Source organism: Biomphalaria glabrata, chromosome 6 (assembly GCF_947242115.1).
Source record: "Biomphalaria glabrata chromosome 6, xgBioGlab47.1, whole genome shotgun sequence".
In the NCBI taxonomy this organism is placed as follows: domain Eukaryota; kingdom Metazoa; phylum Mollusca; class Gastropoda; family Planorbidae; genus Biomphalaria; species Biomphalaria glabrata.
Genome location: NC_074716.1, coordinates 47,005,379 through 47,022,040, shown reverse-complemented (window position 1 = coordinate 47,022,040; position 16,662 = coordinate 47,005,379). Strand labels below are relative to the sequence as shown.

The 16,662-nt window shown below is 34.2% G+C and overlaps 1 protein-coding gene across 1 annotated transcript; it reads right to left on the bottom strand.

Annotated features, from left to right (window-relative positions):
• Window positions 1-305: 305 nt before the first annotated feature.
• On the bottom strand, window positions 306-16,661 carry LOC106077956 (CAAX prenyl protease 1 homolog). Its single transcript, XM_013238667.2, has 10 exons — window positions 16,378-16,661; window positions 15,360-15,506; window positions 14,525-14,608; window positions 14,150-14,266; window positions 12,916-13,068; window positions 10,965-11,106; window positions 10,659-10,789; window positions 6,277-6,534; window positions 4,660-4,800; window positions 306-3,289 (listed from the first exon to the last, which is right to left on the bottom strand). The coding sequence occupies exons 1-10, from the start codon at window positions 16,471-16,473 to the stop codon at window positions 3,062-3,064; spliced, it is 1,497 nt and encodes a 498-aa protein (XP_013094121.2). The 5' UTR covers window positions 16,474-16,661; the 3' UTR covers window positions 306-3,061.
• Between the last annotated feature and the right edge of the window lies 1 nt (window position 16,662).

The window sequence follows — 16,662 nt, the reverse complement described above, 5'->3', positions numbered from 1 at the left end:
GTCAGTTTGTTAAAAGACAAAGTCATCCCCCAGTGTTACTTCTAATGTCCTACATTCAATTAGCCTCCATCTTGACAGCCAAGTGCTACAAAACATGGCCATCAATTAATGCTTCTCAGTATCACAATCAGAGACATCAGTGCATTTAAAGCATTTACAAACTAGTAGACTAGAGAAGAAAATACAAGAACTTTTCCAATTTGATCTTTTTAAAGCAAATTAATAAAATCATTGTTTCAGAATAGAGTGAAAACATATAGTACAATGAAAATGGTTTAATTGATAAGGAAAAATGAATACTTTCACACTCTAATTGGGGCCATGACCTGTGTGTTTAGGAGCCAACAAAGTAAATTAATACATTGTGGGTGTTGCCATGGATACACATTTTGTTTTGTTTTATAATTTTCAGCAATAAAAATTATTATATCTCAGCCCAAACCTCCACTAGATTGGTATCATGCAGGTTCAGACTCAGGCCATTGTGATGAAAGTCTGGAAAGAATACCAAACAACCATGCAGCCATCACATGTAAAAAGATTTGTCTACCTTCAACTAATTATAAGCCATGTCCATGAACCATGACAAACTACATGACTGTAACAAGATACCAACATTTGCTACAACTCTCTGTATGACTGTATGTTACAGTGGTCTGAACAGAAGCAAGGAAACAATACAAGAACAACAATTGTAATGCATGACCTGCACAGAGCTGACAAGTGTACAAATCACATCTGTACAGTAGCTTGATACAAAACTACATGAAGCTATGAAGTACAAACTTGTTTGTTTTACATGTTTTGGATGTTCCTTCAGATTTGAATACATCCTAGCCCAAACCTTCAGCAGAACAAAGGGGGAAGGCAAGGGGCTAACCTGGGGCCATTGAGACAATACTCCAGATGCCACATACCACATGACCAAGCATCCATACTGGAACAGTGTGATGATTTCATTTACAAGAGACACATACTTGACATTTAGGTCAATTCCCATAATCCACTTGCATGCCTTTGGTCCCTTATAACCTTAATTATACTCCATACATTGTGTTTGTATGTAACTATATAACCATATATAATGAGGTAATAAGAACACTACATCCAGCACACTGAAGTAAACTGTAGTCCTTACAACTAATCAGCAGAAGCGTATTCATAAGAGAGTATTCTTTCATCCCATGACTAATCAAAAACTTGTTTATGGTCAGTTCTAAAAATGCCTAGCTTAAGTTCTCAATGCAATTGTAAACGCTGACCTTGGGTTGTTCTGATTGGACAAATGCCTTCGGAAGCAACAATGTAGACAACAACAACAAAAAAAAAGCCAAAACCTAAATAAGTGAACTGAAAAAAAGAATAAAAAAAACAGCAGATAGGTTCAATGTGAGACCACATAGAGAGGTTCAATGTGAGACCACATACAGAGGCTCAATGTGAGACCACATACAGAGGTTCAATGTGAGACCACATACAGAGGTTCAATGTGAGACCACATACAGAGGTTCAATGTGAGACCACATATAGTTTTAACAAATGTCTAACAAGCCGGTTAAATAAGTTTGAACTGTTGCAGTATTCACTGAGAATGAGTGAAATACATGAACAAATTAAAAAAAAAATCAAAGAATTTTATTAGTACCACCACATGGGATAAGAATGCATTAAGATGCCTAACATTATTCACTCTATAATGCCCACAATTTCTAATTTCGCAACACTGATCATATTTCGCTTAGCACACAAATGACTAGCAGAGTTCTAGATAATGTTTGACCGCTACATGCAGACTATTTATACTACAGTGAGATGAGATAATATAAAATGAGGCTTCAATCTCTCTCCCTCAACCAAATTTATAATGGTTTACTATACCTAAGTACTATACACTTGGTCTGTCTGTTTGCTAGCTAAAAATTTAATCGCAAATTTATATTATTTTGACAGCTTGTAAAATAAACCATAGTTATATACCTCGCCTTACATACGCCTCATAATACACATGATAAAGATATGTCACTAACAAGAAATAAACATACAGAATGATGACGTGGTCTAAGAGAAAAAAAATTTTCTTTGGTTATAGACGTATGCCCAAGATGTTGAATAACATTTTGAAACAAGTGTTAAAAAAAAAATATCAAAAAAATCAATGGCAGTATCAAATGAGTTCAGCATAAAACACTTCACTGACTTTTGAAGAATCCATCGAATTCTAGTTCAAAATGTGGGTATTACAATACTTTTTTTTTAACAATTGGAACACATCGGTATGTATAAAAATGATATTTCAAAGATATCTAGACTTTATTATGGCTGTACTGTACACTGGAACTGTACTTAACCAATTCAAACACTGTTAATAAAAAAATGAGATAAATACTTTCTAACTACTCAGCAGATTCCTAATGAAAAATAAAAAAAACAGCATTCCACAATATTTTTTTTTAAATGGTCCATGAGTGCAATGTTGAATTTAGATGGTCCACAGCTGAAGCCCAGAAGATTTGTGCAAGTCCCAAACAATAACAAAAAAAAAAGCTGCTTTATCTTCCTCCCCTGGTTTGTTTTAAATATCTTCATCCTCAATCACACACACACACATACAACTTACCACTAGCTTCTAAACTGAATAAATACTGCCTTCTAACAACAGACTCCTTAATGGTAATAACTTCTACTAATTAAACTTAAACTTGTACTAATTAGTTGTGCAAGGAGCTCTTCCCTCTCAAGTCTTCTCTATATCAGACATACTCAAAGCCTCAGTTCAATGATGCCATCCTTTTCTATTTTACCTCCTTTAAATAATTGTGATTGCACATTCCAAAGAAATCAACACAACAAATCAAATAGAATTCAATTTCAAGAATATCTAGATAAAGCAGAGAAAGAAATTTAATGAAATATAGTATTTAAAAATGTTACAAAATACAAACGGTAAAGAACTTTCAAAGAAAAAAAAACCTATACATGAAGAAGCACGGACAAGCTGGTCTGAAGGCAAATGGACTTGATAAAACAGCATTAGCATACAACCTCTGCCTTTAGTTTTCAATCACTCTTCTTTCTTGTCGTCACCCAGGGCTCGCAGCCTGTCTAACAATGGAGGATGCGAGAAATGCCAGGCAGAATATAGCCAGTCGCTGAGTGGGAAACTGAGGTTGTCCTCATTCAGTTTGATTAAGGCAGAGCGAAGTGAAGCGCTACGGTTCTTGCCACGGGCAAAAGCATCAGCCTGGAACTCAAACTGACGTGTGATGTAGGTGACAATGAAAGACAAAATCTGAAAATTGAGAGAACAAAAAGTTATTTTTTAAATTTATTGATCACAGAATAAACTTGAATTAGGTCAAAGTAGTCATAACTGTCAAACACTTTCATTGCATGAGTTACTGGCAAGCTTTGAAATCCGCCAATCTTCGAAATGACATGCACAACATCAGGTAAGGTGTAAAATGTTGATTAGGTTATTTATTAATAATATAAATTTCTACTAGTACTATTGGTTCTGTGGCATTTTACGTCTCAAGAGACAATCTTATCCCTTGTAACTAAAGGGGCCAATCCTTGATACACAGCTGCAGTCACAGGTTGGGCATATGTAATCACCAGGCGCAGTTGTATTTTCACTCTTCTTTCTACCACTGTTGTGTATGACATCTGCAATCTGGGACCCTTCCTTTATGCTCGCTCTCCATGTGGATCTATCCAGTGCACCCTTTTCCTAGCTGTTAGTGTCGATTTTGAAGAGCTTCATGTTGCATACATCAGTGTTGTATGAATGATGGAAGAAAAGAAAGATTAGTAATCAAGGTTGATATGACTATTAAAAAGGCTCCACATAACGAGATTTTGATCGCAAAGCTGCTGACATGTTTCTGTTGTGATGATTGTGAAAAAAAAAAAACGAGCTAGTAGCAATCTGAATTTATCATTTTTATGACTGAAATTGTCATCAGCAAAGCTGAGGATACTGGAGAGACATGGGAGCAGATGAAGCTGCTCAGAAACAAGTTTGGTGGAGAAGTCTGGGTTCTCAGGAATAAGTAAGTAAGTATGCCTGAAGCTGAGGATACTGGAGAGACATGGGAGCAGATGAAGCTGCTCAGAAACAAGTTTGGTGGAGAAGTCTGCGTTCTCAGGAATAAGTAAGTACGTATGCCTGAACTATTTGACACAACTTACAGCACTGATTGAGCCAATGCTAATTGATCAAAAGACAGAAGGTTTGTATTCTTCTTCTTTCTCATTTTTCAGATCAGTAATCTTATATCTGAGATGAATCCCGCAGTAGTTTCCAGATCAGGCAGTTCTCCATATAGTTTTTCTTTATAGGAGAGTTTTGGGGCCAGAGTCTTTTTCGGGCCTCTTGATAAGGACATGGTCAGCATTCTCTGGTGATGCTCCACAAGGGCAGGTTTTGTTAGTCCCGACTTTTCAGCTTCCCAAATTTAGACAATAAGCAATGAGTATGTTATTTTTTTTTTTAATTTGGAAACAACTTAAAATAACTCTTGACATCCAGATTTTTAAATATTCATAGTAATTTAAATGAGTTCTCTTTTACAGATAAGTTTGAAAACATTGGGCACCTGATAAATACCACATTGGTATGCATAAGACATTAACAGGAAAATTCAAGATCATCTTTACCTCATTGTAGGGAGCAAAAATAAATTGAAATATGATGATAAGTCCAATCAAAGTGGGCTGCGTGTGAAAACCAAAAGCTGAATATAAAACAGTTTCTTTGATCAGCACAGCGAATACCATCAGGCACAATAATAAATTCACCTTTAAAAACAAACAAAACAAAAAAAAACAATTTGAGGGAAAATACAGAAAGCACAGAAAGTATCAAAGGTTATAACAGAAATATAACAAAAACATTTACCAATAAAAAAGTCAACTTTTATTTTTACATTATGTACATGTATACTACATAAAATCAGTCACTAGCTGAATTAAGAACTTTTTCAATTTAACCCACCAAAGATCAGTTAGCTATGATAATGAAATTTTAAAATCTTAATCTATCATTAATTCCTTACAAAAGAATATTTTTTAAAATTAAGCTAAATTTAGTTTGCAATTGTCAATAATCATAAGCACCATTGTCCCTATCATCTAGAAGTACAAGACTTAGACATTACTGGATACCTTAAGGCTAAGAAATTTTACAACTCTTAAAACATAAATGATGTTCTCTACTATAAACTTGAACATCAACTAATTCCCCTAAAGTAAACTTCTGTGAATGGCTCCAACGATCTTGATTTAAATGTGACTAAGTTATCTTTATTTTAAGTGTTTTAGTTTACTTGTTAAAAAAAGTTCTCACTAACAGGAGAAGGGACAAAGGCGAGCAACTGGCACGTTAACCAGTAAGCTTCGAGCAGGAGGAGCCATAGCTGGCTATCCACCAAGGAAAAGGAAACTCTGAATTCAAACCTCTGTTGCCTTGCAGCTATACCCAATCATGGGAAAGGCTTCGGGAGTCAACCCTGAGGAAAAATCAGGAGCTGGTGACCCTACAGCAGTTTACAGCACCCAGTGCTACACCCTGGCAGAACCTGCCTGTAACTGTATCGGCACTGCTGTTCCTTAGGATACATCCGATGCGTGGAGAGGGGGGAACTGAAGTGTGCGCGACATCGTTCTGACCACAGCTAACGCCAAGGCATTCATCTCGTTTCCATGAGATGATCCATAGTCACTTCGCGACTGAAGGAGGCCATAGAGCGAAATAAGTATAAAATAATACTAAATGTTTTGGCACACAGTCATAACTGTGCAGCTATTTAATTCTGTTCTCTAAAGTAGAGGCGTTTTTTTTTTTTTTTAAATGTTATATTTAAACATTTTTTCTGAAATAAAGTTATTACATTTAATCCTAAAGTCCTGAAAGTTGACAGAGTATGGATGCATGTTGAGTCAAAACATCTGAAGATGGAAAAGAGATATCACATGGCCAGGCACCCATTGAGATTACATTTTTTGATGAGGCCTAGATATGTTTTAGAGAAGGTGGGCTAAGTTCATCTGTTTCAATAGCCATTCAGATAAAAAAAAAACTGTTGCATCTAGCACAAAAAATTAACAATCATGGCCCTCCTTAAAAGTCATCAGAGAATTGGATATCCAGCAGCCTCATCTTCCATTAGGATTAAGGCTCAAGACTGAGCTGTCATTGGTGATCTATTCCACTGTGTCACAACATAAACCAGATAACTGTTTTAATAAGACAATGCAAAAGAAAAAAGTAGCTACCTGAGTGAGGACCAGCTGTTTGAAAACATGGTTGTGGAACCAGTGACCCAGTTCATGACACAGGACAGCCAGGACCTCATCATTGGTGCAGCCTTTCTTTTTCCTCTTTTCTTTTTTCTCGGTATCAGATAAGTTCTTCTCATTTTCAGAATGTGTCTCATTTTCAGAAGCCTTCTCACTCTCAGAAGTTTTCTCCTCCAAGGCTTCCTCTTTCAGCTCTTTCTCCTCTTGTGAACTAACTTGCTCTTCAGATTTAGTCTGAAAAAAAAAGTCATGACAAGATGAGTCAAATTTAGTCGTACATACTGCGCTTTTGATTTTGAGAGTTGATTTATTTTGTATCTTAAAAGAACAACAAACACTGTTTTATTCAGTTATACACTGAAGTGAAACAGCACTAGTTTGATTCAAGTTTACCTTTCAACATAATCTTTGGAATAACACTATAAATCCAAACGGAAATCACAGTAGTAAATACAGTAAAAACTGAATGACTACTATTACAAATATATGATATGACAAATTGAAGCATGACTGACAGGTTGAAGTAATCTGACTTGAGCACACATTGATATGTGCCTTGGTCTTTCTTTTAGAGTATTTTAAAAGATCTTTCCAGAAACCTAATAACTATTGACCTTTTCTAACATTATTCTTTCATGTCAGCCATGTGGACTTACTTACATACTAACTTGTCAAAGTAATTTAGCTTGACAAAAGTAACCAAGAAAAGAAACAGCTTTTAAAGAAAAAATATATTTTAAAATGCAAACTTTGATGGCTAGAGTGTCAGCTTTTGCATAAACGTTCCTTCTTAGCATCGTGCAAAAAAAAAGAGAGGCAGAAAAAAGAAATGATCGAACATAAGCAATGTTGATGGCCTCACAATCAACGGAGATCCTTTTGATGATGGAAAACAGAAAAAAAAAAAAAAACTGATCAACTTTACTTCTGACACCACAACAGGCAACAAGACTAGAAGAACAGGCAAATGTATTTAACCATTTCACCACTAAGCAGTTGTAAGAAACTATCTACCCCATCCCTAAGAGAAGGGATATAACTCTGTATCAGCTATTTCAACAAATCAATTTTTTGACTAAATTCACAGAAAAAAACTAATAAAACCTAACAAAAACCTTCTTTTTATAATAGAAAAAATAGACCTAGGGTTAAGCATCATGTTTGAAGTCATAAATAGGCCTACAGAGCTCAAAAATATTGAAATATCACGTCATATTTAGTTGCCTTCCAATCTCCCGTTTGACTAGATCTAACATATTCAATACTGGATCTAGCATAAATTTTTTATTTATCTTCACTACTATTGGTCTTAAATGGTTCTAAATCACTTACCCCAATCATTATATCCTTATTCTACAGCTTAAACATTAATATTCTTATTAAAATCTTTATCTATTTAAAGCCTAAATATGTTCCATTTTCTAGGCTAGCAAAAAACTAGAGATGGGAATCGAACCCAACTTTTAAAGTTCGGGTTCGGTTAGATTTAAGTTTGAGTTCGGTTCGATGACGAGTAAAGTTCGGGTTCGGTTCGGTCAGGTCTAAAGTTCGGGTTCGGCTCAGTTCGATGTTATGAAATTATGTAATAGCAAAATTAAGTTATAAGGTTTTAGACAATTTATAAGATAAAACACTTTAAGTTTAATTTTTAAATAAAACAAATACTTTGCAACATATAATAGGCCTATGGGCAATACTTTTTCCAAAATAATGTTGCCTACATACATTTTAAGCATTGTAAAAATTTCTTAATGGAGATAGAATTGAAGATGCGGCAGGTTTTCGCTCAAGTCGGCAAGTGGTTTAATTCTGGGCATGACTCGGCGCTAAGCGTATTCTAACCTTTTTCTCTTAGTAAGAAGAGATATTTTTTTTAAAAGGCTAATATCGATGTGCTTTCTTTCAGAACGCACTATTCCTCAAAAAAAAAAAAAAAAAAAATTCTTCGTGTAAAGACGTCTCTATCGAGGATTTTTTTTTTCACACATATGTCGTCACTATAATAAATTGCAATATAAGGAAAAAATTCGACTATTCTGAGACAAAAAATGCAGAAGAATCTCAATAGCGGAGATGTTTTAAAATGTTTTCTTCAAAACGTTTTGACCCATATTGTGCATACGCGCCTAGCAAAAAGCAGTCTACAGTTGACAAGGTCTTATTAGAAGATAAAATAACATCTCCTACTTAATATATTTTAATTTTTAAACATGTAATTATACTAATATTCAGATAAATTAAACTGAAAATAAAACTTTTTTTCGACGACCCCTCTCCTTGTTAGTTGGTCGTTGGTTTGTCGCTTACAAACAGCTAGTACAATTGAACCAATAAAGGAGTTTTATATTTTTACCGGTAAGGATAGTATAGAGTTCTGACTTCTTATGGTCCGTCAGTTACGCTGGGCAGGGCACGTATCCCGTATGGGAGACGAACATATGCCAAAGACAGTTATATTTTTTTTTTGTGAGCTAAAAGGAGGTCGCCATAACAGAGGCGCCCCACGGAAATGCTTCAAAGACCAGCTTAGGCGTCATTTTTGCTCAGCTGACATAGAAGAGAGCACCTGGATACATGCGGCTTCAGAACGAGTCAGTTGGAGTTTACTCCCGAAGGCTGCGGGATACACATTTGAGACCAAAAGAATATCCGCTAACGAGGACAAACGCAGACGCGAAAAGAAAAACTAAATGGACCACCTGCGGACAGTGGTTATGCTTGCCCTGGATGTGGCAAAATATGTAGGTCACATCTAGGACTACGCAGCCTTGGGAAAAACTGCATTCCTTACTAATCTTCGGACTCGAAGACAAGCCTTATAATAACATATAAACTTAATAAACTTTAAAATAAAGTTCTTATGTGAACAACTCAATATAGCCTAACTGTTATTACAATATTCACAAATTTAACTTGAGAGAGAGATGTAATATTAATGAAATGTACTGATATTTAAACGAAATCTAGGTCACCACAAAACAACGTCTTTACTCTTTCATGTCTCAAGATTGTCTGCCGTTTCACATTTGCATTACGCTAATTTCATCATACTCAATGCATAAACACAAATCAGTCGCTTAACCTCTTCTTATCGCCACCAGACAACACACACACACACTCTATGACACCCCTTTTTGTCAGCAAGTTGCGTCTCCCCATACCCCAATTCAAGGTATTCGCCATCCCCACCCACGGGGGTGGACCCAAAGTTTGAGAAACGCTGCATTAAAAATACTGATGATCAATAATGCAAAACAAAATAATAGTAAAAATATTCAGGGGCGTTGCTAGGAATTTTTCATCATTTGGGGGCCCGGGAGTGGCTGGACCTCTCTGGGGGCCCCTGCATTTTGCGTAATATTGAATATTGTAAAAAAAACAACACTCATTTGGGGCCCCTCTCAAGTGGGGGCCCGGGGAGATTTTCCATTTCCCCCCTTCTCCCTCACCCTTGCTACGCCACTGATAATATTCCAATATGGAATACTTCACAATTTTGTAAAAATAAATCACTTAATAGAAGATAATTAAAATTTATTTTAAACTAGAACACAAATGAACTTATTGTAGATTAGATTTATATCTACACTCTCTAATCGGCAAAAACTATTCTACTCTCAACTAACAGCCATCTCAAATAAAAGTGACAATATTTTAATGTTGACTTTGTACTTACTAGGAACTAGAGTCTAGATCTAGATCTAATTAGAGGGCGCCTATTCAACTCAAAACCAATATTGCAAACAGCCCGAGAAAATTCAAGGCCAGGGGGGAGTCGGCACATACGGAAAAACCCATGAGAACCCCAGCGCGCCACTTTTTTTTTTCTTTTTAAAGTTTTCAAAATACCCCCCTTCCCCCTTTTCAAAGTATAATGAAATCATTAGAATTTAAATAAAATATTTAAGTAATTTTTAAATTTTTTTTAAACCAAAAATTAAAAAAAAGGATGTACAAATTGCAAAATTAGTTCGGTTAAGAAAAGGAGGGTTCGTTCGGTTCGGTTCGTACCAAGCAGTTTCAAAGTTCGGGTTCGGTTCGGTCATAAGTTTGGTTCGTTTTCCATCTCTACAAAAAAACCCCCCGTAATTTTTTAAAAATTATAAAAATCCATTCCAACATACTGCAGATACAAAAATAAACACCTAAAAATAGCATCACCATCGCTCTTCTAGGTCAGAGTCAGTAAAGGTATAAATAGTTATTTAAAAACTAGCAGTGCATGCGTAAACGAAACAACCCAAAATCTGCGACTCCCGGCGACTCTAGTTGTCAACCAGTAGCGGCGACTCCCGGCGACTCTTATTGTCAAAGGGTTAAAGTAACAATTTGCAAACATTGTGTCCAGTATGACTCACTTTCTCTTTCTCCTCAGTGATTTCCTTGTTGTCTGGGGTATAGTCTTCCAAGAGTGTATCAAACAGAACAATTCTTTTGTTGTTGAAGAATCCATAGAAGTAAGCATTGCTGTGGGAGGATCTCTTGGAACCTAAGGTTCAAATAAATGAAACATTTATGACTCCTCACTACAGATGTATTACATGCTATTAAAGAACATAGATTATCAATCAAAAAGAAATAAGGAATGAAAAGATTCTCTTTTAGATTAAAATCTTCAACGGCAGTCTAATAATAAATGAGACGAGAAATAAAATCACATTAACCTTCGACAACATAGAGTTTCTTCAAAGGGAAATTAATGCTGCTTGCCATCTCTTCAATGCGTGTGCGTAGGTCTCCATCAGGCAGTGGCGTAAACTTATCAAACAGAGGTGCAATATAATCTGCATAGACGGTGATCATAACCTATATAACAAAGAAGAAAACAGATAAACATAATAAATTATGCACACTAAATGTATGTCAGATAATAATGTTGTATTAAAATGGTGCAATGCACAGTAAATATATGTCAGAAATTAGTGTTGTATTGAAATGGTAATATGCTAGTAAGATTGAGCAATAATCCAGAAACAAAATAGTTATGTTTGAGACACAAGCTGACACAACAGTTATATCGACTGAGACTGGAGAAGCTAGACACACAAACTAAAAGAAAAAATGTTATTTGATTGATTTTTTTAAATGGATCAATTATTAATCTTCAATAGTCAAGCAAGTACTTGGAATCGCTATTGATTGTATCACAACAGCTAATGTGTAAATTATTTGATTCCACTAGTTTTAATTTCCCAGGTTTTACAGAAAGGTGAGCTCTTGCTTAGCCACTTGAACGTTATGACGGAATATTTAATATTGATAAATGAATATTGACAATGACATTCAATACACATGTGATTTGGTAACAACCATGTCATATCATTGTTTCATATACATCAAACTGAAATACATCAATCTAGCTGTTAAAATGTACACACAGTGTACAATGTAGTTTTTACAAGCATCTCACAACTATCAATTTAACTTTTCAAAATAAATGTAGGTCACATCTGCTTCACTGACTCAAGTACAACAAATTGGATACTCCATGGTGGCCTTATACTAGCCCTATATTGGCCAATCATGTGGCCCTCCCAAAACGGGATAAAATCTCCAGCCATTACAAGCCAAGATATTTTGACAATAAAAATACACATGAATTCAACTAGATGAACCATCAGTTCATGGGAAATAAAGACATGACAAGTACACAACCTATGTGACATGAAATCACAAGACAATTTACATCAAACCATTCTCCAACAATATAAATCTATATATATTTATATATCTTTATCTCTCTTTCTTCTAAACTCATAGCAACATAGTGGGAAAAATTAAGTCCAGCTTTAAGAATTTTTACTGTATTACCAATATCAATAATCCAAAAATTAAAAAAAAAATGAATTCGTGATGGATCAAAAAGGCCAATGGGTCATTGTCCAAAATAATACAAACTTAGTTTGTACATCCATGTCAAAAGATTGCCAGGTTTTTTGAAGACCTTCCTGCAAAGAACTGTGCCTGGGAGGAAGGTATGGAAGAAAAAAGGACAACCAAGAAAGAGATGCAAATTTAAAATATATATATATTTTTATTTCATCATTTATGAGCTCACAGTGCAAAATTGCAACATAATTCAGAGGGTTGAAGAAAGTTTGTATTTTTATCTATTATTTTAAATGAGCAGATTGTTCTGTTAACCCAATGGTTCCGATTACTGGTTAGAAAAAAATCCTCTATTGCCCTAAAAATAAATAACTCTAAAAATAAAAAAATCTAATAAAAATTATTTGTTTTTGTATTTGGAAAAAAAATAATATTGTAAAAAAAAAAATCAATAAACCATCTTTTTTTTTTTAAAAAAGTAAGAATATATAGTTTTAATACCTTTAAAATAAAAATAACCCTAAAAATACTAAATTTCCTGGGCAGGCCTTATACATTAAGGATTGAGGACTTTCATTTAAAAAATAAAGAATAAAATAGCTTTACATATCAGGTCGTTCTGAACAAAACATGATGAGCTCTTAGATGAAAGTGTAAAAAAGGCTGCTATCCCATCCTAACTCATCCTACCGCATTAGTCTAATGCAGTAACCAACTATATGTGCTGCTGGGTTGATAAAAACACTAGTACGGTATGACCCAAAGAGAAAATATAATTTCACTCACCAAGGATACAGTCAATATGAAGAGCCAGGCATAGATGAAGAAATATGTTCCTCCAACTTGTATTATAAAGATGAGGGCAGCCACCACCGGCAAAGAAATAACTAAAGTCACCGCAAGCTGTTTGGCCATGTCTTTGAAGAAAAATCCTAACGTCTTTTTCATTTAGAGCAAAAAAAAATGAATTAAAAACTGCTTAACTGAATTTCTTTTCAATTAAAAATTCACAGAAATTATTAACAAATTACAGACTGAGAATTAGGCGGAGTGTACTGTCACCAGTAAAGGTCAAATAATAGAGTACTTAGTATCAAAATGGAAGCTATAGTTTGAGGACACCTGAAATAGTGTAGAGGCAATTTTTATTTAGGAAGCTATAAAAATATGTAAAAAAGATAGACAATGATAGAAAGTTGTAAATGCAAAGATCAGCTGGTTTTACTTTGAGGTATTATATATGGATACATTTTATTTTATTTGGAAAACAAAGTTATTTGACAGGTCAGACGTAAAATTTTGTGCATTTTAAGAAACCCTCTTGTTCTGTGGTATAAAAAAAAATAGGGAATATTTAGTAGTTAAACAAAATTTATTTTGACTTACACATTTCTTTCTAAGATAATGGTGTGCTGTCCATAACCATGTTATACAGGAGTTACCAAAATCATGTTTCATTAATGTAAACAAAATGTTCTCTTTTTTTGTGTGTGTTAGAATTGAGCACAATAAATTATAACACACAAATTAAAAAAAAAAAAATTAACGTTAGGACAATTTATTATAATTATATCATCAGAAAGTTTCCAATGCAAGAGTTTTAGGTGTTAGTCCAAGTGACTTCAATGATTTTTTTTTCAAAATTTTAGAAACTCCAAACGAAAAGGTGATTGGCTTTTGAGCTGGTCACATGACACCCTCATTGACTGTTGGCTACAAATAGATATAACTTCACTCAACTCTTAATTGAAATATTTCTTTTTCTATGTGTAGTTTTGGTATATTCAGAGCAGCATTTTTTTCTGAATCAAGTAAATACAAAGTCAATTGCAGCTACGAAGGTTTTCAATAGCCCACTCTTTATAGAAGGTTTTTTTTAGAATTTACCGGGGACTTTGGTAACTTAAAATTTTTTAAAGAAACAGTAAGAAAAAAAAAGGTTCTGCTTAGTGAGCTCTCTTGTCATGTTTTGATTTCTAAAATGTGTATGACCTGAATCATTCAATAACTATGGATTTACCTGTTTGTTAAAGCCATGCTTTTCTTCTACCACAAATGTGCTGTAGAGAGACCAGGGCAGTGAGGTAATGTTCGAGTACAACATGGCAAGTGTCAGAAATACTAGAGACTGAAAGATCTGAAATATAAAATAGGTATGTTATAGCTCTGTGGCATTTTATGTCAGGAGAGAGAATCTTTTCTCTTTCCCAGACATAAACAGAACTATAGAAAACTTGTTTTTTCTTTCAATGCTTTAACTCTGTAAACAATAATAAAATACTAAAAATTAACAATATCAGTTAATTTCATAAAACTAAATTCAAGTTTTTCATCCATATACATAACCTTAAAAATCTATCACGAAGCAGTTGTTTATTTTTCCAGCTTGTCTTACCTCCCCTTCAGGAATACGAAATTTTAACTGCAGTACCCCTGACAAATACCACAAAGCTGGAAGACCACCAAACCATAAGATTAGCTGAGGAATAACACAGATTTGGTACTTAAGATTTTAACATTTCCAAAACTTAAAAAAGTGAAACAAAAAATAACAACAACACATGACTATACTTCAATACTGATACTTTGCAGTCTATTCCTAACAAGTGATTGAAGGCTAAAATAAATAAATCAATATTAAAAAGCAAAAGAATAATCTGAGACTTTGAAATAAAACCAAAGTCCCCAATCTAAATCCTGTTGGAACCAGGATATTTTTTTTGCTCTGGATTTGTGTTTGTCAACCCAAACATCTGCCGGGAGGATTAAAGGTAGTTGGTTGTTACTTTAACAGCACTATCAACTGTTAGAGATGAAAACAGAAGAACTTTTAAAATTAATATACCTTGTAGACATTGACCATTTTATACCTCTTTCTATCTTGAGAGACAATGGATGCACCCAGAAAACCAAATTAGCCAAGCTGCTCTGCAGCATGATCACTGAGTATTGTTTTTAATCCAAAGCAAAGAAGTGCTATGCAATACACTTTGTTCCAACTCAGTTGAAGGAGATGTCGGGGGGGGGGGGGGGGGGGGAGGGGGGGGAGGTCCCAAGCTTGTATTTTATAAAGTTAAATCCTGAAGCCTTAGCACCATATATAACAGTGGGGTTTGAACTAAAAGTACCGCTTCTAGATGCATTGCCTAATAGAGCTGCTAATCTCCAACTGACTGAAATAAGTAAGGCAACTATCAAATGAATTGGTTAGGAATGCTTGTAGTACTTACTGTTGATTCAATCTGGCTAAAGACAGAGTGAACTAATCCAAATGAACTCTTGTCTAAATGATAGGCTCGTGCTTTATCAAACGTTTCTTGGTCCATAACGCCTTGTAAGGCTTGAGGCACTTTGTTGCTTGTCTTAGCAACATGTCTCTGTGAAGTAGATGCTCACTGCTTTTAGACTAGTTTAGAGTCCTTTCAAACATAAGCATGCAGTCATGCAAACAAATCTTTTTTCTTTTTTTTTTGCTATTTGTGACATCTCTAAATTAGTTATTAGTACATATATAACTGACATTAGTGATGGGAACTAAACTAAGTTTTAAAAGTTAAACTAAAACTATTTTTCAACTAAAATAAAGTAGTTAAACTAAAAGTTTATCATGAATTTCAAAATATAGTTAAACTTAGAAACTAAAGAAAATTAAAACCTTTAGAAAAGAATGGTACTCTTTTTTTTTTAAATTATATTAACTTATTTTATAGGGATTGTTTCTTTAATTACATTAGGGAAAAATCATAGCAAGTGTCAGAAATACTAGAGACTGAAAGATCTGAAATATAAAATAGGAATGTTAGAGCTTGTATAAATTGTAAAGATTTATCAATAACAAACCAATTTTATTTTATTCCTCAAAATAATTTTAAAGCTATTTTCTGTTTTCTTCCTTTAAATTAAAAAAAAATAAAACATTTATTTTCATTTAATTCTTTAACTTTAAGACATTAATCATTAATGTCTTTACTATTCTTTACAATTATAACTGGGAATGGGGTTTTGACCTAATTTGACCCAGGTGACTGGGAATTTCAATAGGGTTTTTGCCAAGATTCCCAGCTACCGCTGGTTGTGAATAGGGGCCGCCAAAGAAAAATGTATTTTCTTCTTATTTGCATGCCTACTCATAATAAAATTTAAAAGCATTTATTATTATTAAAACATGTAATTTCTATTTGGGGGTTTAAACTGTCGGTAAACTGTCCTTGGGTAAGTGAAAAGTTGTTTTTTTTTTTTTCCGGTTACCTGTCTAAGGGATAAATATGTTTCCCATAAGAAAGAAGCCCACGCAAAAATCAAAACTGCATTAAAAATTGTGTTTTCATCAAAATTAGAAAACATATTGACAATTATTGACGTCCTGCGATAGATTAATGATAATCCTTTCTTTAGATCTAGATTTATAAGATTCTGATCAAGAGTAAGAATAACTAAATCTAGATTCTAGCGCTAGGTTCTAGATCTAGACCTAGGTCTTGTCTATGTCTATCAAGTCTATGGTATTGTCGCGATGTCAATAGTTGAATAGAG

What these genes read in the sequence shown, in the direction of transcription:
- LOC106077956 (XM_013238667.2), bottom strand. Translation starts at nt 16,473, where the DNA reads ATGTTTTCTAATTTTGATGAAAACACAATTTTTAATGCAGTTTTGATT. An exon ending in TCATATTGACTGTATCCTTG is followed by an intron (nt 11,107 to 12,915) that starts GTGAGTGAAATT and finishes TTTGTTATATAG; the next exon opens with GTTATGATCACCGTCTATGC. An exon ending in AACAGCTGGTCCTCACTCAG is followed by an intron (nt 4,801 to 6,276) that starts GTAGCTACTTTT and finishes TTGTTTTTAAAG; the next exon opens with GTGAATTTATTATTGTGCCT.